Raw genomic sequence first — 21,281 nt, 5'->3', positions numbered from 1 at the left:
ACACACACACAAGTGTAAAGGGATAAAGAATATGTACATAAAGATATATGAATGAGTGGTGGTACAGAACGGCATGGCAAGCTGCAGTAGATGGTATAGAGTACAGGTATATACATATGAGATGAGTACTGTAGGTATGTAAACATAAAGTGGCATAGTTTAAAGTGGCTAGTGGTACATGTATTACATAAAGATGGCAAGATGCAGTAGATGATATAGAGTTACAGTATAACATATGAGATGGGTAATGTAGGGTATGTAAACATTATATTAAGTGGCATTGTTTAAAGTGGCTAGTGGTACATTTTACATAATTTCCATCAATTCCCATTTTTAAAGTGGCTGGAGTTGAGTCAGTATGTTGGCAGCGGCCGCTAAATGTTAGTGGTGGCTGTTTAACAGTCTGATGGCCTTGAGATAGAAGCTGTTTTTCAGTCTCTCGGTCCCTGCTTTGATGCACCTGTACTGACTCGCCTTCTGGATGATAGCGGGGTGAACAGGCAGTGGCTTGGGTGGTTGTTGTCCTTGATGACTCTTATGGCCTTCCTGTGACATCGGGTGTGTAGGTGTCCTGGAGGGCAGGTAGTTTGCCCCCGGTGATGCGTTCTGCAGACCTCACTACCCTCTGGAGAGCCTTACGGTTGTGGGCGGAGCAGTTGCGTACCAGGCGGTGATACAGCCCGACAGGATGCTCTCGATTGTGCATCTGTAGAAGTTTGTGAGTGCTTTTGGTGACAAGCCGAATTTCTTCAGCCTCCTGAGGTTGAAGAGGCGCTGCTGCGCCTTCTTCAAACGCTGTCTGTGTGGGTGGACCAATTCAGTTTGTCCGTGATGTGTACACCGAGGAACTTAAAACTTTCCACCTTCTCCACTACTGACCCGTCGATGTGGATAGGGGGGTGCTCCCTCTGCTGTTCCTGAAGTCCACAATCATCTCCTTTGTTTTGTTGACGTTGAGTGTGAGGTTATTTTCCTGACACCACACTCCGAGGGCCCTCACCTCCTCCCTGTAGGCCGTCTCGTCGTTGTTGGTAATCAAGCCTACCACTGTAGTGTCATCCGCAAACTTGATGATTGAGTTGGAGGCGTGCATGGCCACGCAGTCGTGGTGAACAGGGAGTACAGGAGAGGGCTCAGACGCACCCTTGTGGGGCCCCAGTGTTGAGGATCAGCGGGGTGGAGATGTTGTTACCTACCCTCACCACTGGGGGCGGCCCGTCAGGAAGTCCAGGACCCAGTTGCACAGGGCGGGGTCGAGACCCAGGGTCTCGAGCTTGATGACGAGTTTGGAGGGTACTATGGTGTTAAATGCTGAGCTGTATCGATGAACAGCATTCTCACATGGGTATTCCTCTTGTCCAGATGGGTTAGGGCAGTGTGCAGTGTGGTTGCGATTGCGTCGTCTGTGGACCTATTGGGTCGGTAAGCAAATTGGAGTGGGTCTAGGGTGTCCGTAGGGTGGAGGTGATATGGTCCTTGACTAGTCTCTCAAAGCACTTCTGATGACGGAAGTGAGTGCTACGGGGGGTAGTCGTTTAGCTCAGTTACCTTAGCTTTCTTGGGAACAGGAACAATGGTGGCCCTCTTGAAGCATGTGGGAACAGCAGACTGGGATAAGGATTGATTGAATATGTCCGTAACACACACCAGCCAACTGGTCTGCGCATGCTCTGAGGACGCGGCTGGGAATGCCGTCTGGGCCTGCAGCCTTGCGAGGGTTAACACGTTTTAAATGTTTTACTCACCTCGGCTGCAGTGAAGGAGAGCCCGCAGGTTTTGGTAGGGGCCGTGTCAGTGGCACTGTATTGTCCTCAAAGCGGGCAAAAAAGTTGTTTAGCCTGTCTGGGAGCAAGACATCCTGGTCCGCGACGGGGCTGGTTTTCTTTTTGTAATCCGTGATTGACTGTAGACCCTGCACATACCTCTTGTGTCTGAGCTGTTGAATTGCGACTCGAGTTTGTCTCTGTACTGGGACTTAGCCTGTTTGATTGCCTTGCGGAGAGAATAGCTACACTGTTTGTATTCGGTCATGCTTCCGGTCACCTTGCCCTGGTTAAAAAGCAGTGGTTCGCGCTTTCAGTTTTCACGCGAATGCTGCCATCAATCCACGGTTTCTTGGTTTGGGAATGTTTTATATCGTTGCTGTGGGTACGACATCGTCAATGCACTTCTAATGAACTCGCTCACCGAATCAGCATATTCGTCAATATTGTTGTTGGACGCAATGCGGAACATATTCCAATCCGCGTGATCGAAGCAGTCTTGAAGCGTTGATTCAGATTGGTCGGACCAGCGTTGAACAGACCTGAGCGCGGGAGCTTGTTGTTTTAGTTTCTGTTTGTAGGCTGGAATCAACAAAATGGAGTCGTGGTCAGCTTTTCCGAAAGGGGGGCGGGGGAGGGCTTATATGCGTCGCGCGGAAATTGAGTATACAATGATCTAGGGTTTTTCCAGCCCTGGTAGCACAATCGATATGCTGATAGAATTTAGGAGTTTTGTTTTTAGATTAGCCTTGTTAAAATCCCCAGCTACGATGAATGCAGCCTCAGGGTGTGGGTTCCAGTTTACAAAGAGTCAGATAAAGTTCGTTCAGGGCCATCGATGTGTCTGCTTGGGGGGAATATATACGGCTGTGATTATGATTGAAGAGAATTCCCTTGGTAGATAATGCGTCGACATTTGATTGTGAGGAGTTCTAGATCAGGTGAACAGAATGACTTGAGTTCCTGTGTGTTGTTATGATGATCACACCACGCTCTCGTTAATCATAAGGCATACCCCCCCGCCCCTCTTCTTACCGGAAAGATGTTTGTTCTGTCGCGCGATGCATGAAGAAACCAGCTGGCTGCACCGACTCCGTTAGCGTCTCTTGAGTTAGCCATGTTTCCGTGAAGCAGAGACGTTGCAATCCCTGATGTCTCTCTGGAATGCTACCCGTGGCTCGGATTTCATCAACCTTATTGTCAAGAGACTGGACATTGGCGAGTAGTATGCTAGGGATGGAGCGCGATGTGCCCGTCTCCGAGCCTGACCACGAGACCGCCTCGTTTGCCCCTTTTACGGCGTCGCACAGGGTCGCCGGCTGGGATCAGATCCATTGTATTGGGTGGAAAGGGCAAAACACTGGATCCGTTTCGGGAAAGTCATATTCCTGGTAGGAACGATGATGAGTTGACGTTAATCGTATATTCAGTAGTTCCTCCCGACTGTATGTAATGAAACCTAAGATTACCTGGGGTACCGATGTAAGAAATAACACYTAAAAAAACAAAATACTGCATATTTTCCAAGGAACGCGAAGCGAGGCGGCCATCTCTTTTCGGCGCCGGAAATGTCTCATGACATATCTAAACTAACTTTTAAGTGGCTGCAGATTTGAGTTAAATGACACTGCACATTTGAGTTACACTAGTCTCGTGTAGCCATACCTCGAAATCACGTTGTTGTCACACCTCGTTTCTCGATGAGGCCAGAGTTACATACACAATCTGACGATTTCAACGATATTATGTGTAGCTGCCTGTGGTACACTCATTTATTTTGTTTCATGACTAATTTCTGTCTGTGTACTTATTGTTCATTTCATTCTGTAACAGCTCAAAATAATCTGATATTTGGGTTGTTCGTTTTAAAGTTTTTTATTTAGACTTTTGAAAATAAGTAATGAATGTGACAATCCTAGATATGGAAAGATGCCACACCTCCTATCCTTGCAATGGTGTCTTCTGTGACGGCATGGACAGAGACATTGATGGCTATCTCCATTTTAAAGTAGTAAATTGCTTATTTTTCTACTTCCAAGAGTGTATTGTCAGTTTGTAAATAAACTGAAAAGGTGCATATCACCACCTGTTGTGCTCGATTGTGTATTGTCTGAACCGATTTAAAGCCAAGGTTGGTGATTTACAGCCACCTGCAGTTATGGAATGTTTGCTCAGGAGTATAATTAATTGGCTGACCCTTCCTGCTGACGTGATTGGAATTAAGGCACTGTCCAGGGTTGCTCTCTATCCAACTCTATGGTGACACTAGCCTTGACTAACCCTTCTCTGATAATGTTCTGAAAGACTCATATTTCCCAGTGTTCCTCCTGATAATATTATCTGCCTATTCCATGCTAAGATGGGACATTGTGTCACAGTTTTGACCTTCACTAATATCACAATCAAAATTATTTTAAAACACACTCAGTATGATTTTTATGGTATGCACAACTCACGAAATATCAAAATGCTGCTAATAAAAAATAAAAAAATAAACACATTCTACAAACAAACACATTTTGTCTGATTCAGCCACTTGTAAATTCAGTATTTCTGGTATTCAATAAAATGTGCAAATGTTTATTCATGTCATTAATACTATTGGAGACATATTTCACATTTAACAGGCTTAAAGCTACAGTCTGGGATTAAAAAAACAACAACAAACTGACCACTCTGCCCTTTGTTTTGGTTAACAGCTGAGGGATGGGGCTGGAGATATGTAACCACTCTTAAACTCATATATACTATATACTCATAACTCGAGTTGGAGCTATGGATGCCAAGACTGACCAACCATGAGTTCAAAATGATAGTTTACCTAGTTTTGAAACTATACAGTGTTTGCTTACAACAACGTTAAAACAAGATTCTATTTGGTGTTCGGATGGGGAAAGACAGTTGAACTAAGCTCATCTGTGTTTATAAGTTACATTCCCGCAATAATCAATGGCTATCATCAATTTAAAATCCCAAAATGAATGTACCAATAGCAGACTGTAGCTGGTGCTTTTTGCCTCAGTGTTATGATGTGTATTGTAATGTTGCGTAACTGTCCCTTAGTAATCTACCAGGGCAGACCAGACATCTCATCGACACACTGAGAAACTATAAGGTAAGAACCCCCCTACGTCTCCAACATACTGTATAGGATAAAACCCTGTTATATTCAAACTCGTCTGATAACAACTTGTGCTATTTAGACCTTATCACTGAAAAAAATGGTAGCATAGGTGACGGTGTGTTTCTGCTTTAGCCTACTAAAGAAGAGCAGAACTCTAAAACGACATCAGGTGTTTAGAAGTGTGTACCACTCGAACTCATCGGTGCTCTATTTGGTTGTGAAGATTATGGTAATACTACATTTGGAAATACCATAAACACATGTGAAATTGGTAATAAATACATTTCAATACCAAACCAAACCTTTGGGGAATCATTATCTTGCCAAAATAAAACAGCTAGACAAACAGACTGGCACCCAACCGGGATTTGATTATGATTACATTTGAGATCAGCAACTCTCTTTTCAAACCAATGTCTAAGAATGCTTTATTGATTTGAATAGCAATTTTATTACAGTGATAAATTAAGTACTGACTGACTACTGTATCCCTCTTTCATCCCTTTCTTTACCCAGGGCCTGAACTTTGATGAGGACTGGAAGCTACTGACCATTCTCATAGGCATGAATGACATCTGTGATTACTGCAAGGATAAGGTCTGTGTCATTATAATATGCAGGCTATGCAACTTCATGTGCATATCATAAAGAAAGAGCAAAGGTGTTCACTTCGGCGCTTGTTTCAACACTCTCCTTCCCAGGTTCTCTTCTCAGTGGACAATTACATTCACTACATGACGAACTCCTTGGAAATGCTAATGAATGAGGTAACATCGGGAGAGCTCACAAATATTATCTATGAATATTTTTTAAATAATCCCTTAAAGCGGCAATCGGCAGTTGAAACAACAAACAAGCGTACTCCCCGCCCCTGTTTTGGTAAAAAGATGAGGGATGGCGGTGGAGAAATGCCATCACTCTCAAATTCATAGACAGAGCTATGGATGCCAGTTCTGACCATCTATGATATATAAAAGGATAGTTTTAACGATGTTTTGAGGCTATAGTGTTTGTTTACATTTACTTTGTTTAAAAACAAGCTCATATTTTGAGTTCTGATGGGGTACGACAGTTGAACCAAGCTCATGAGGCATTTATAAGTTATATTCTTCAAGAATAAGTGGGTACATATCATTAATTGGACGTAGCAACTGCAGATTGCCCCTTTAAAGTATACTTCTCAATGGGTCTTCCCTGAATAAATAGGGAAAATACATAGAATACTGTTTTATCACATTATAAATTACGATTTTCAACCCTTAACATTCAGAATGGTAGAGTATAGGTAAGGGATAATCAACGAGGGGCTATGCGTTCTCTGGAAAATAATGAACGACGTGGACTGTGTGTTCCACAACACGCTAGCGGAGTGGAACTGACCTTCCACAGAGTTGCATTATTTTCCAGAGAAAGCATAGAGCCCCGAGTTCACTATCTATATATACCATGGCTATAATTTAGCACATGTACTGCTAGAAATGTGTTGATTTGTAGGTAAAAATGTGTTCAACATCCACTGAAGTAGCTAGCAAGTTTCCTAGATAACTACATTAGTTGCCTTGTTAGCTAAACGAACAAACTTGCTAGTTTAGCTAACCAAACCATCAGTCCTAGCTTGCTATAACCGCGGAGTGCCTGGATACAGCCCTGTTTTCAACAGTGGAGATTTGTATAAACCTTGTAGTCTGTCACTCCGACATTTGCAACATTGTTACAATATTCTAATTCCATCTCCTGCTGTACCATAGTAATGAATCTGTCGGGAGTCAGGATGAGACAGACAGGCAGGCAGCTTTTCTCAGCCAATCGAAATCATGAATCAGCTGGCATAATTTTTATGGATACAATAAAAAATTATTTGATAAAGGTCAAAACGAAACACAGCTAATTTGCAGTCTTTCCAGCTTCAGTTTGAAGTGATTGTGTTAGTGTGTTGTTGGCTAGGACACTGAACAACAGTGTCCTGATGAGTGAGCACATTTTCTGTGCCAGGTACATTTGCGCCTCATTAGCTCATTGTTAGGGATTTATCCAAATAAATGTCACTAGAAAACAGCTTAAACAAATGCAAATGCAGCTACTTTGCTGTTATTCTGGCTGCACTATTGACGCGACTGTAAATTAGTCGTAGTTGGCTAGCTAGCAAGCAAGGGATAAGAATATAACATTTTTAATGAAAATATGTCGCTGGCCGCGACCGGGAGACCCATGAGGCGGTGCACAATTGGCCCAGCGTCGTCCGCGTTAGGGCAGGGTTTGGTCTGCAGAGATGTCCTTGTCCCATCACGCTCTAGCGACTCCTGTGGCGGGCCGGGCGTATTGCACGCTGACACGATCGCCAGGTGTACAGTGTGTCCTCTGACACATTGGTGCGGAGGATGCACGGCTCTCGACCTTCGCCTCTCCCGAGTCCGTACGGGAGTTGCAGCAATGGGACAAGACTGTAACTACCAATTGGATTGTCAGGACCCGGTGCGAGAAACAGTCACTAATAATCGTCAGAACCCAGAAGATGAGGCAGACACAGCAGTACTAGCGATAGTGGTTTAATAAAGAACAAAATCTCCAGGCAAAGAAACTAAAACCACAATGTCCAAAAATCAAGCCAAAAGGCACAAAAATGGAAATCCTCCAAAATACTAAAGAAACTCCACAAAGTGGTAAAAAACAGCAGGGAAAAACAAACCTCAAAAGACTACTCAAATAATACACAAAACTAAACCAGAGAACCTCTGGAAAAATCCAACAAGAGAAAACACTGAATAAAACAAGGCTTGGGCTGGGGCTGGGTGCTAACTTACAAACACAGAGCAAGGAACTAAGGAACACACAGGGATTAAATACTAACAAGGGAATGACCTACAGGTGCAAACAATAATTGGAGCAAGAAAAACAAAAGGTACAAAAAAGGTGCAATGGGGACATCTAGTGACAAAAAACCCGAACAGTCTTGGCCAAAACCTGACATGGATACCACGAAATTGGGGAGAAAAAGGGCAAAACAATTATTAATAACTGATAATGCCCTCGAAGTTGGTGTTTTGAGGAGATATTAGCACAGTTTGCAGGCCCTTGACTTTGTCTTGGGCCAAACAACATCCGTGCCAATATATCCTCCAAACACTGGCTTCTCGGGCATTATCACTTAAATAATGTACGCTCTATAATGCCCTTCAAGCCAATCAGAAACAAGTATTCAACAATGCCATGGTACAAATAAGTGATAATGCCCTTGAAGCCGGTGTTTGGAGGATATATTGGCACGGGTGTTGTTAGGCCCAAGACAAAGTCAAGGGCCTGCAAACCGTGCCAATATCTCCTCCGAATACTGGCTTCGAGGGCATTATCACTTTCATACAAAGGTTACCAACATATTCAAACAATGATTGACATATTTTCATTTAAAACGTTATTTGGATTAATTTATTGATACTATTTCATCCTTCCACAAGAAATTATGCCGACACAAATCTATGGTTGCTACCCAAGCCGGCTGGTCGTTCGTTCTATTTGTTCGGTTGCCAGAGACGCGACCCAGTCGTTCAGTCTTTTTGTTCTGTAACCGGCTGGAATGTGGTTTTAACCAGCATTCAGCATTCAGGATTAGACCCACCCGTTGTGTAATAAATTATAGTGTGTGTGTGTTAACATGGCAACATTTGCATTTCTCTTTGTTGCGGTCATAGAAATAGAATGATTCTAATTCTATGGTTGCGGTCTAGGTTCCCCGTATGATTGTGAATGTAGTTCAAATCCTGCCCATGGAAACCTTGAGGCAGGTCCAGAGGCCCACCCCAGGCTGCCTGCTCCAACGGTGAGTGACCTGGCTTTGACCTTAGAATGCAACCACTACGCACTACGGTGTACATTTTAGGACACCCTCAGCCTACTACGGTATAAATTTAGGACACCCTCAGCACCCTCAAGCCTCTCGCCTCTCCCCTCCTTGAGCCAATTGTCAAATCTCCTTGAAATGTAAACCATAATGAACACAGTCACTCTTCCCTTGCACCTACATCATCTTGAAAATATTTTCTAGGGCAAGGGTATTCAACTCTTTCCTTATGAGGTCTGGAGACTACTGGTTTTCTGTTCTACCTGATAATTAATTGCACCCACCTGGTGTCCCAGGTCTAAATCAGTCCCTGATTAGAGGGCAACAACAAAAACAATAGAGTGGAACTGGCTTTGAGGTCCAGAGTTGAGTTTGAGGGCTCTAGGGGCTCCCCATAAGCATCAACAGGGCAACTTCTGATGCTATTATTGTCTCTTCCCAATGTTTATGTTCCTCTAAGGAGGGAACAAATTAAGACAAGCCAATAATGGCAATCGTAGCAGATTTTAAATATTGGTGTGATTAACTCCCTCTATTGTGTATGATGATGTCGCATATGTGGAACCCCACGTTAATATTTGAAAGATCCGTAGGATGCCCTGAATTGTTATGTAACTGAGTTGGATCCTAGGGTCGTCCTCATTAGAACACACCGTAGCAAAATGTTTCACAGCGTTTCTTATTGGTAGAAGTTTAGAAGGTACCACATTTCGGGCCTATTGAACATGACCTTGATTCTTGACCCATCATTTGTTCCAGATCATTCTGTTCCTGCCTGATCAAGCCCGGGGCTGGTTCCCCTGAACTGAAGGAGCTAGTGGAGATCAACCTAGAGTTTCAGGTGGGTGGCGTAGCGGTTAATGCTGCCACCTACAGCACACAAACCTATCAGTGTCGGCAGACCTGGGTTTCAAAAACAAAAACAATCTATTAATGTACTTTATCTGTGCCTGTTTGAACCTGTCTGGCTTAATAAACTAATAGAAAAGACTCAAACCCGGAAAACCCTCCTATCTGGCACTCCAGGCAGACTCGTTAAAAGTATTTTAACAGATTTTTTGAGTATTTGAAAATTAGCCCGAGGGCACTGACCGACGTCCATGGACGTTGAAAAGTAGTGTAAATTTGCTTAGTCTGCCCTGGCCTTGATTTCCACCCCATTCACAGACGTGTTTTCAACGTCCCCAGCCGTTCATTTCTGGTCCGATTCGGACCAGACCAAATCTGATCCAATTTAATTCCACCATCTACAGATGTCTGGGATGGACCAGACTTGATTTGGCCCAAACAGACATCTATAGTTGTTTAAGATTTGGTCCGGACTGGCCTTGATTTGGCCCAAACATAAACAAGTTTGGACAGCATAGTACAGGACAGTATTCTATAGTACAAAACAGTAGACCAAAGCAGAGTACAGGACAGTAAAGAAAAGTAGTATAGTTCAGTACAGTAGAGTATAGTACAGTATAATGTAATGTATTGTACCTGACTATACCCTACTGTACTGTACTACACTGCATTCTACTGTACTCTACTGTGCTCTGCTGTCCATGCTTGTGAAAAGTAGATGTCTATGATTGTTTCAGATAAGGTTCGGACTGACCAAATATGGTCTTGTTTGGAGAGCGGAGCTCATTAAAATAATACCCAGTGTTAATTTTTGCATTTACATTTGTCATTTAGCAGACACTCTTATCCAGAGTGACATTCTACTAAGGTAGATAAACAACCACATATCACAATCATAACAAGAAAAACATTTCTGAAACCGTTACTGAGATTGTTAATGTAGTTGAAGTGTTCTTCTGTTGTTTCTTTCTGTTGGTCTGGAAACTTTCAACTTGACCACTGCCAGTTCTTAAGCTTTTGAAAAAGCCAACATAAATACATGTGATAGATGGGAGCAATAGTAAATATTCCGTACTGCAATCTTCAGTTGGCTCCATATTCCTATTTAAATTTGAATGAACATTTTGGAATGTGAAATAATTATTTCTTCATTGACATGTAGTTTTATCAATGTCAACTTCGGGAAAATACTTATTTTGAATGTCCGGAAAAAAATGTATTTTCAACGTCTGGAAAATACGTCTTTTCAATGTCTGACCTCACAGCAGTGTGCGTATTTCTGTTCTAGCCCTACACTAACACACACCTCATTAACTCTCCAGAAACGGCTGGAGCAGCTCCTCCACTGCGATAGCTTCTTCAGGGAGGACTTCGCCGTTGTTCTCCAGCCCTTCATGAAACAAGCAGACCCTCCTCGCCTCCCGGTAAAGTCTCTTGACTGTTACCTGGAATCCTTTTGCTGTTTCAAGCCTGTTTCAATATACTGTATATATATTTATAAGCTATGCGTGATTATCTCACATAGTTTATATATAGATTACCAGTTAATAGTTTGGACACACCTACTCATTCAAGGGTTTTTCTTTATTTTTACTATTTTCTACATTGTAGAATAATAGTGAAGACATCAAAACTATGAAATAACACATATGGAATCATTTTGTAACCAAAAAAGTGTTAAACATTTCAAAATATATTTTAGATTTTAGATTTTTCAAAGTAGCAACCCTTTGCCTTGATGACAGCTTTGCACACTCTTGGTATTCTCTCAACCAGCTTCACCTGGAAGGCTTTTCCAACCGTCTTGAAGGAGCTCCCACATATGCTGACCACTTGTGGCTGCTTTTCATTGGCTGCTTTTCCCAAACCTCTCAATTGGGTTGAGGTCGGGTGATTGTGGAGGCCAGGTAATCTGATGCAGCACTCCATCCCTCTCTTTCTTGGTCAAATAGCCCTTACACTGCCTGGAGGTGTGATAGGTAATTTTCCTGTTGAAAAACAAATGATAGTCCCACTAAGCGCAAACCAGATGGGATGGCGTATCGCTGCAAAATGCTGTGGTAGCCATGCTGGTTAAGTGTGCCTTGAATTCTAAATAAATCACAGACAGTGTCACCAGCAAAACACCACCACATCATCACACCTCCTCCTCCATGCTTCACGGTGGGAACCACACATAAGGAGATCATCCGTTCACCTACTCTGCGTCTCACAAAGACACGGCGGTTGGAACCAAAAATGTCACATTTGGACTAATCAGACCAAAGGACAGATTTCCACCAGTCTAATGTCCATTGCTCGTGTTTCTTGGCCCAAGCAAGTCTCTTCTTATTATTGGTGTCCTTTAGTAGTGGTTTCTTTGCAGCAATTTGACCATGAAGGCCTGATTCACGCAGTCTACTCTGAACAGTTGATGTTGAGATGTGTCTGTTACTTGAACTCTGAAGCATTTATTTGGGCTGCAATCTGAGGTGCATTTAACTCTAATGAATTTATAATCTGCAGCAGAGGTAACACTGGGTCTTCCTTTCCTGTGGCGGTCCTCATGAGAGCCAGTTTCATCATAGCGCTTGATGGTTTTTGCGACTACACTTTAAGAAATTTTCAAGTTCTTGAAGTTTTCTGCATTGACTGACTTTCATGTCTTAAATAAGTTACGGACTGTAATTTCTCTTTGCTTATTTGAGCTGTTCTTGCCATAATATGGACTTGGTCTTTTACCAAATAGAGCTATCTTCTGTGTACCTCCCCTACCTTGTCACAACACAACTAATTTGCTCAAATGCCTTTTAACAAGGCACACCTGTTAACTGAAATGCATTCCAGGTGACTACCTCACGAAGCTGGTTGAGAGAAAGCCAAGAGTGTGCAAAGCTGTCATCAAGGCAAAGGGTGGCTACTTTGAAGAATCTCACATATAAAATATATTTTGATTTGTTTAACACTTTTTTGGTTACTTCCATATATGTTATTTCATAGTTTTGATGTCTTCACTATTATTCTACAATGTAGAAAATAGTCAAAATAAAGAAAAACCCTGGAATGAGTAGGTGTGTCCAAAATTTTGATTGATACTGTATATGAAAGACTATGTGAGATAATCATGCATGGTAACACATTCACAGAGACATTTATGTGTGAATAGTTGGGAATAATTTCATGACCTGTCACTGTTGTGATGTTTGTGTCTCTCTAAACAGAATGGCAAGATCGACATGACCTTTTTCACCCATGACTGCTTTCACTTCACCATAAAGGGCCATGAGGAGCTAGCTAAGGGGCTGTGGAACAATATGGTGAGCGCTACATAATGCTAACAGGATGCTAACAAGATGGTAATATCTAGCTAGCAGGGTCAAAGGTCATGAGCATTGCTCATACAATTTCTCCATTCAGTCTGCTGCTAATGACTGGTATTATGTCACTTTGGCTGAGTGAAGGCTGGTTATTAGTCCTACTCGAGATGTTTCATTCCCGGAAAGGTCTAAAAATGAAAGATGCCACGATCCCGTTGTCAAACATACTACTATCCAAAACCATGACACATCAACAACGAATTGTGTTGATTTGTGAGCCTTTCTTTTGAAAGGTCAGAATTATCCCAACACCCTTTTATATACATGCTGATTGTGACTCTATACACTGCATATGTGAGGAATGTTGTAATTGTTCATGGAGTATTTGGAAGTGAGCATGACAAGAAATAACAGAAAGGTACAATAGTTGAAACATTGGCGATGTCACCATCAGATGTTTCTTATCTAATTTCCCCAGTTCCAGCCAGAGGGAGGGAAGTTTATGGTGTCAAGCTTTTCTGACCCCATCGAGCTCATCTGCCCACCCATGGTAAGACCTGAGCTGTGACTGAGTGTCCTTTGTTGGTATTTGATACTATTATATTATATATATATATATATACAGTTGAAGTCGGAAGTTTACATACACCTTAGCCAAATACATTTAAACTCCGTTTTTCACAATTCCTGACATTTAATCCAGGTACAAATTCCCTGTTTTAGGTCAGTTAGGATCACCACTTTATTTTAAGAATGTGAAATGTCAGAATAATAGTAGAGAGAATGATTTATTTCAGCTTTTATTCCTTTCATCACATTCCCAGTGGGTCAGAAGTTTACATACACTCAATTAGTGTAGTATTTGGTAGCATTGCCTTTAAATTGTTTAACTTGGGTCAAACGTTTCGGGTAGCCTTCCACAAGCTTCCCACAATAAGTTGTGTGAATTTTGGCCCATTCCTTCTGACAGAGCTGATGTAACTGAGTCGGGTTTGTAGGCCTCCTTGCTCGCACACGCTTTTTCAGTTCTGCCCACACATTTCTATGGGATTGAAGTCAAGGCTTTGTAATGGCCACTCCAATACCTTGACTTTGTTGTCCCTAAGCCATTTTGCCACAACTTTGGAAGTATGCTTGGGGTCAATGTCCATTTGGAAGACCCATTTGCGACCAAGCTTTAACTTCCTGACTGATGTCTTGAGATGTCGCTTCAATATATCCACATAATTTTCCATCCTCATGAGACCATCTTTTTTGGGAAGTGTGTCACTGTGAAGTGTGTCAACCAGTCCCTCCTGCAGCAAAGCACCCCCACAACATGATGCTGCCACCCCCGTATTTCACAGTTGGGATGGTGTTCTTCGGCTTGCAAGCGTCCCCCTTTAACCTCCAAACATAACGATGGTCATTATGGCCAAACAGTTCTATTTTTGTTTCATCAGACTAGAGGGCATTTCTCCAAAAAGTACGATCTTTGTCCCCATGTGCAGTTGCAAACCGTAGTCTGGCTTTCTTTTGGCTGTTTTGGAGCAGTGGCTTCTTCCTTGCTGAGCGGCCTTTCAGGTTATGTCTATATAGGACTAGTTTTACTGTGGATATAGATACCTGTTTCCTCCAGCATCTTCACAAGGTCATTTGCTGTTGTTCTGGGATTGATTTGCACTTTTCGCACCAAAGTACGTTCATCTCTAGGAGACAGAACGCATCTCCTTCTTGAGTGGTATGACGGCTGCGTGGTCCCATGATGTTTATACTTGCGTACTATTGTTTGTACAGATGAACGTGGTACCTTCAGGCGTTTGGAAATTGCTCCCAAGGATGAACCAGACTTGTGGAGGTCTACAAAAAAGAATTCTGAGGTCTTGGCTGTTTTCTTTAGATTTTTCCATGATGTCAAGCAAAGAGGCACTGAGTTTGAAGGCAGGCCTTGAAATACCTCCACAGGTACACCTCCAATTGACTCAAATGATGTCAAAATCAGAAGCTTCTAAAGCCATGATATCATTTTCTGGAATTTTCCAAGCTGTTTAAAGGCACAGTCAACTTAGTGTATGTAAACTTCTGACCCACTGGAATTGTGATACAGTAAATTATAAGTGAAATAATCTGTCTGTAAGCGATTGTTGGAAAAATTACTTGTGTCATGCACAAAGTAGATGTCCTAACCGACTTGCCAAAACTATAGTTTGTTAACAAGAAATTCATGGAGAGGTTGAAAAATGAGTTTTAATGACTCCAACCTAAGTGTATGTAAACTTCCGACTTCAACTGTATATATATATATATATATAACAGACTATATATTATATTATGATAAGGGAATGGAAGTAGGAATAGGATACAACTCAAATCAAAGTTTATTGGTCACGTACACAGTTTAGCAGATGTTACTAGCTCTTAAAAATGCAGTGAAATGTCAAACTACACAAAAAATAATGCAAAATACTGTAGCACTGTAACAGTAAGCCAAATGCAATCTATATGTATATACACCGGAATCATTTACACAAGATATAATATGTGCAATAGTAGATATATTAGAGTGTGGTATCCAGTATATAAATGAATACAGTATATACACAAATGCAGTGTGTATAAGCAGGGTAACTGAAATGTACAGTAGTAGAAATAATAGAAGGAACATGTCGAGAATACAGCGTTTAAATACACAGTACAAAACCCCATGGCAAAATGGATAGAATTGAAGGGATTTAGCTTCCAGACCAGAGAATATAAATATACAGTGTCAAGAAAAAGTATGTGAATCCTTTGGAATTACCTGGATTTCTGCATAAATTGGTTATCAAATTTGATCTGAGTCACAACAATAGACAAACATGGTGTGCTTAAACTAATAACACACAAAGTGTTGTATTTTTCTTGTCTATATTGAATACATAATTTAAACATTCACAGTGTAGATTGGAAAAAGTATGTGAAGCCCTAGACGTCAGCTAACCTGGAGTCCAATCAATGAGACGAGATTGGAGATGTTGGTTAGAGCTGCCTTGCCCTATAAAAAAACTCACAAAATTTGAGTTTGCTATTCACAAGAAGCATTGCCTGATGTGAACCATGCCTCGAACAAAAGAGACCTCAGGAGACCTAAGATTAAGAATTGTTGACTTGCATAAAGCTGGAAAGGGATATAAAAGTATCTCTAAAAGCCTTGATGTTCATCAGTCCACGGTAAGACAAATTGTCTATAAATGGAGAAAGTTCAGCGCTGTTGCTACTCTCCCTAGGAGTGGCTGTCCTGCAAAGATGACTGTAAGAGAACAGCGCAGAATGCTCAATGAGGTTTTGAAGAATCCTAGAGTGTCAGCTAAAGACATACAGAAATGCTAACATCTCTGTTGACGAGTCTACGAAACTTAAAATACTAATCAAGAATGGTGTTCATGGGAGGACACCACGGAAGAAGCCACTGCTGTCAATAAAAAACATTGCTGCACATCTGAAGTTTGCAAAAGTGCACCTGGATGTTCCACAGCGCTACTGGCAAAATATTCTGTGGACAGATGAAACTACAGTTGAGTTGTTTGGAAGGAACACACTTCACTATGTGTGGAGAAAAAAAAGGCACAGCACACCAACATCAAAACCTCATCCAAATCCAAGGGTTCACATACTTTACCCACCCTGCACTGTGAATGCTTACACGGTGTGTTCAATAAAGACTTGAAAACGTATAATTGTTTGTGCGTTATTAGTTTAAGCAGACTGTGTTTGTTGTTGTGACCTAGATGAAGATCAGATCAAATTTCATGACCAATTTATGCAGAAATCCAGGTATTTCCAAAGGGTTCACATACATTTTCTTGCCACTGTATATGTATGTGAATAGTGTGCATAGACCGTATGGACAGTATGGGAATAGAAAGGTGTGTACAGTAGTAGTTGCATAGGATGAGCCATGATAAGAATACAGTATATACATACAGTGCATTCAGAAAGTATTCAGACCCCTTGACTTTTTCCACGTTGTTACATTTTCCTCATCAATATACACCCAATACCCTATAATTACAAAGCAAAAGAAGGGTTTTAGAACTTGGCACACCTGTATTTGGGGAGTTTCTCCCATTTCTTCTCTGCAGATCCTCTCAAACTGTCAGGTTGGATGGGGAGCATCGCAGCACCACTATTTTCAGGTCTCTCCAGAGATGTTCGATGTCCAGGCTCTGGCTGGGCCACTCAAGGACATTCAGAGACTTGCTTAGGGTCGTTGTCCTGTTGGAAGGTGAACTTTCGCCCCCAGTCTGAGGTCCTGACCACTCTGGAGCAGGTTTTCTTCAAAGATCTCTCTTTACCTCGCTCCGTTCATCTTTCTCTCGATCCTGACTAGTCTCCCAGTCCCTGCCACTGAAATCCATCCCCACAGCATGATGCTGCCACCACCATGCTTCAGGTTTCCTCCAGACGTGACTCTTGGCATTCAGGTCAAAGAGTTCAATCTTGGTTTCATCAGACAAGAGAATATTGTTTCTCATGCTCTGAGAGTCTTTAGGTGCCTTTTGGCAAACTCGAAGAGGGCTGTCATGTGCCTTCTACTGAGGAGTGGCTTCCGTCTGGCCACTCTACCAGAAAGGTCTGATTGGTGGAGTGCTGCAGAGATGGTTGTCCTTCTGGAAAGTTCTCCCATCTCCATAGAGGCCCTTCTCCCCCGATTGCTCAGTTTGGCCGGGCGGCCAGCTCTAGGAAGAGTCTTGATGGTAACAAACTTCTTCCATTTAAGAATGATGGAGGCTACTGTGTTCTTGGGGACCTTCAATGCTGCAGACATTTTTTGGTACCCTTCCCCAGAGCTGTGTCTTGACACAATCCTGTCTCTGAGATCTACGGACAATTCCTTTGACCTCGTGGCCTGGCTTTTGCTTTGACACGCACTGTCAACTGTGGGACCTTATATAGACAGTTGTGTTCCTTTCCAAATTATGTGCAATCAACTGAATTTACATGGAGACTATATATATAGATATAGATTTTTAAAGTGACAAGTGTTCAATGACTATATGTATATAGGGCAGCAGCCTCTAAGGTGCAGTGTTAAGTAACCGGGTGGTAGCCAGCTAGTGATTTGTGTTATAATGTCAGGTGGCAACGTCTTTAAAGGGATGGTTCACCCAAATTACAAAAACATATTGGTTTCCTTGCCCTGTAAGCAGTCTATGGACATTAACAATGTCTACACTGTATTTCTGATAAATTTGATGTTATTTTAATGGACAAAAAAATAGCTTTTCTTACAAAAACAAGGAAAATTCTAAGTGACCCCAATTTTTTTTACGGTAGTGTATATTTTTCGACACACAATAGCCCATAATGACAAAGCAAAAGTTTTGCAAATGTATACAAAATAAAAAGCGCATTTATATAAGTGTTCAGATCCTTTGCTATGAGACACGAAATTGAGCTCAGGTGCATCCTGTTCCCATTGATCATCCTTGAGATGTTTCTACTACTTGATTGGAGTCTCCATAGACATGGAATCACCGGCCACTTTAATAATGTTTACATATTGCTTTACTCATCACATATGTATACTACCGTTCAAAAGTTTGGGGTCACTTAGAAATGTCATTGTTTTTGAAAAAAAAGCAAATTATTTGTCCATTAAAATAACATCAAATTGATCAGATATACAGTATAGACGTTGTTAATGTTGTAAATGACTATTGTAGCTGGAAACGGCTGCATTTTAATGGAATATCTACATAGGCGTACAGAGGCCCATTATCAGCAACCATCACTCCTGTGTTCCAATGGCACATTGTGTTAGCTAATCCAAGTTTATCATTTTAAAAGGCTAATTGATCATTAGAAAACTCTTTTGCAATTATGTTAGCACAGCTGCAAACTGTTGTCCTCATTAAAGAAGCAATAAAACTGGCCTTCTTTAGACTAGTTGGGTATCTGGAGCATCATCATTTGTGTGTTCGATTACAGGCTCAAAATGGCCAAAAACAAAGGACTTTCTTCTGAAACTCATCAGTCTATTCTTGTTCTGAGAAATGAATGCTATTCCATGTGAAAAATTGCCAAGAAACTGAAGATCTCATACAACGCTGTGTACTACTCCCTTCACAGAACAGCGCAAACTGGCGCTAACCAGAATAGAAAGAGGAGTGGGAGACCCGGTGCACAACTGAGTAAGAGGACAACTATATTAGAGTGTCTAGTTTGAGAAACAGACACCGCACAAATCCTCCTGGCAGCTTCATTCAATAGTACCCGCAAAACACCAGTCTCAATGTCAACAGTGAAGAGGCGACTCCGGGATGCTGGCCTTCTAGGCAGAGTTCCTCTGTCCAGTCTCAACATCAACAGTGAAGAGGCGACTCCGGGATGCTGGCCTTCTAGGCAGAGTTCCTCTTCCAGTGTCTGTGTTCTTTTGCCCATCTTAATCTTTTATTTTTATTAGCCAGTATGAAATATGGCTTTTTCTTTGCAACTCTTTCAAAAACAAGGAAGTGTCTAAGTGACCCCAAATTTTTGAACGGTTGTGTATATTTAATACATTTTAGAATACGGCTGTAACACAACAAAATATGGAATAAGTCAAGGGGTTTGAATACTCTTCGAATGCACTGTATAAAGTGAGGAAAATAATATGTAAAGATTTTTAAAGTGACAGGTGTTCAATGACTATATGTACATAGGGCAGCAGTCTCTAAGGTGCAGAGTTGAGTACCGGGTGGTAGCCGGCTAGTGACAGTGTCTAAGGTTCAGGGCAGGCTACTGGGAGGAGGCCGGCTAGTGATGAATGTTTAACAGTCTGATGGCCTGGAGATAGAAGCTGTTTATCAGTGATCTCAAATGTATTGTTGACCAATTTCTTTCGTGACTAAAGCTGTTTTGGATGTTTAGGATCACCCCTACATCTACACCCGACCTGCCAAAAGAGGCCAGTCCACCATACCCGTTGTCCCCAGGTCGGCTATTCCAACGCGGGAAACCCTTCTTCTGTCTCACCTTGTGGTCCTGGCTGGTATTCTGTCCTGGGCCATCACTGCTTTAGCCTCTCTATAACACTCTCTATAATACTCTAATAAACCTCTACGTGGGGTGAATATAGGCAATATTACGGTTGCAGTTGTAATGACTGTGGGTGTTTTCTTTGTTGCTGCCATGCCTGCATTGTCAAGTATTAAACACAAGAGGGCCCACTGACCCTGGGTCTCTACCAACCCCTGTGTTCTGTGACCATAGAGAATGATAGAGGCCTCTAGTGGCCAAAAGGCCTTATAAGCATGGGCAGCGCCATTGAGGTCTTCTACCATTTTCATGTAGACAACTGGCTGATCCCTCCTGGTGACCCTGTCGGAGTCATTTCCAACCGGGTCATCAGGAGGAATCAGCTTATCATGAAGAAGAAAATTGACTACTTCAAAATGGAGATGCCCATGCTGTCACAGAAACTATAATGGCACAGATACAAATATGACTTCTCTATCTATCTCTATGGCTGTGACTGAGAGACAAAAAGACCAACAATGGAAATCTGATATTGGAGGTGGACGTGATATGTCAGTGCAATATGTGCGTGTTGGTGACGCCCAATACACACAGAATGACACAAGCTGCTTTAGAAATCTATGTATCTATCATTGAGAGTGGGATGGGACTGTCAATAGGCATTGTGATTTTCCCCTGTGCTGTGGCAGAGCCTGTTCATCATTCATCTAATTGTGAACCTCTTCTACAATAACAATCCACATCAAACAAAAAGGCCAGGTGATGGCTAAATTTAGCTCATCTCATGTTGTTTCAATGGGTTTGCTCTGAGGCTAATCATTTTAGCATTTTCTGTTTCCTTTAGACTAGAATAGCAAGAACCGCATAATAAACATTGAGTTGCATTGAGAGTATAATGGGCTGGCTTTGAAAATAACGTATTTAGGTGAACATGTAAACTGTGAGGTCTCCCATAGGCTATAGGCATGAGATAATTGGTTTTTCAACGGGTAACCTGAGAAACACTTTTTGTCCCCCCCCAAAGAAAGCCTTTTACAGAAGGACAGTTTGCAGTCACTGCTTTTGACCGTGCACAGTGAATTTAATTAATGATATTTTTCCTAATTCCTGACTGAGGCATATTCATACATATTCAAACTTAACCTTGTGTATCTGTTTTAAAGGACAATAAACAGTTTGGCAATTAAACTCATGGAAAGTGTCTTATTGGTCATTCCTATAACATTAGTATAACAAATACTACATTTAATTTGGTAAAATGAATAAAGGTTGATGTATGTCTCATATTTGCCATGATTATTAGGCCTAATAGTCTTCTTTGTAACTGACCTTTTTGACAATTTATCTTGGTTGGTTCTACGTAACTGTCATTGCCATCAGTGTAAGTGTTTCAGTGGATTTAATAATGACTTTGTTATTGCGTTCATTGTAAACCC

The 21,281-nt window shown here is 41.7% G+C and overlaps 1 protein-coding gene across 2 annotated transcripts in view; it reads left to right on the top strand.

Annotated features, from left to right (window-relative positions):
• si:dkey-177p2.18 (phospholipase B1, membrane-associated) overlaps positions 1–21,033 on the top strand; it is a 28,866-nt gene extending 7,833 nt beyond the window's left edge. Inside the window, exons 8-16 of one of the 2 annotated variants that reach the window (XM_023974227.2) lie at positions 4,827–4,878; positions 5,404–5,484; positions 5,589–5,654; positions 8,610–8,701; positions 9,482–9,563; positions 10,894–10,995; positions 12,772–12,867; positions 13,346–13,417; positions 19,738–21,033. In XM_023974227.2, coding sequence (XP_023829995.1) covers positions 4,827–4,878; positions 5,404–5,484; positions 5,589–5,654; positions 8,610–8,701; positions 9,482–9,563; positions 10,894–10,995; positions 12,772–12,867; positions 13,346–13,417; positions 19,738–19,899 — 805 coding nt within the window. In that variant the 3' untranslated portion in view covers positions 19,900–21,033. The remainder of the gene's footprint in view (positions 1–4,826; positions 4,879–5,403; positions 5,485–5,588; positions 5,655–8,609; positions 8,702–9,481; positions 9,564–10,893; positions 10,996–12,771; positions 12,868–13,345; positions 13,418–19,737) is intronic. The other variant, XM_023974228.2, reaches the window with a different exon arrangement.
• The last annotated feature ends 248 nt before the right edge of the window (positions 21,034–21,281 follow it).

The sequence above is a fragment of the Salvelinus sp. IW2-2015 genome, linkage group LG28 (genome assembly GCF_002910315.2).
Source record: "Salvelinus sp. IW2-2015 linkage group LG28, ASM291031v2, whole genome shotgun sequence".
Lineage (NCBI taxonomy): Eukaryota > Metazoa > Chordata > Actinopteri > Salmoniformes > Salmonidae > Salvelinus > Salvelinus sp. IW2-2015.
Note: the sequence above shows the minus strand (reverse complement) of the source record. Positions and strands in the feature narration are given on the sequence as shown.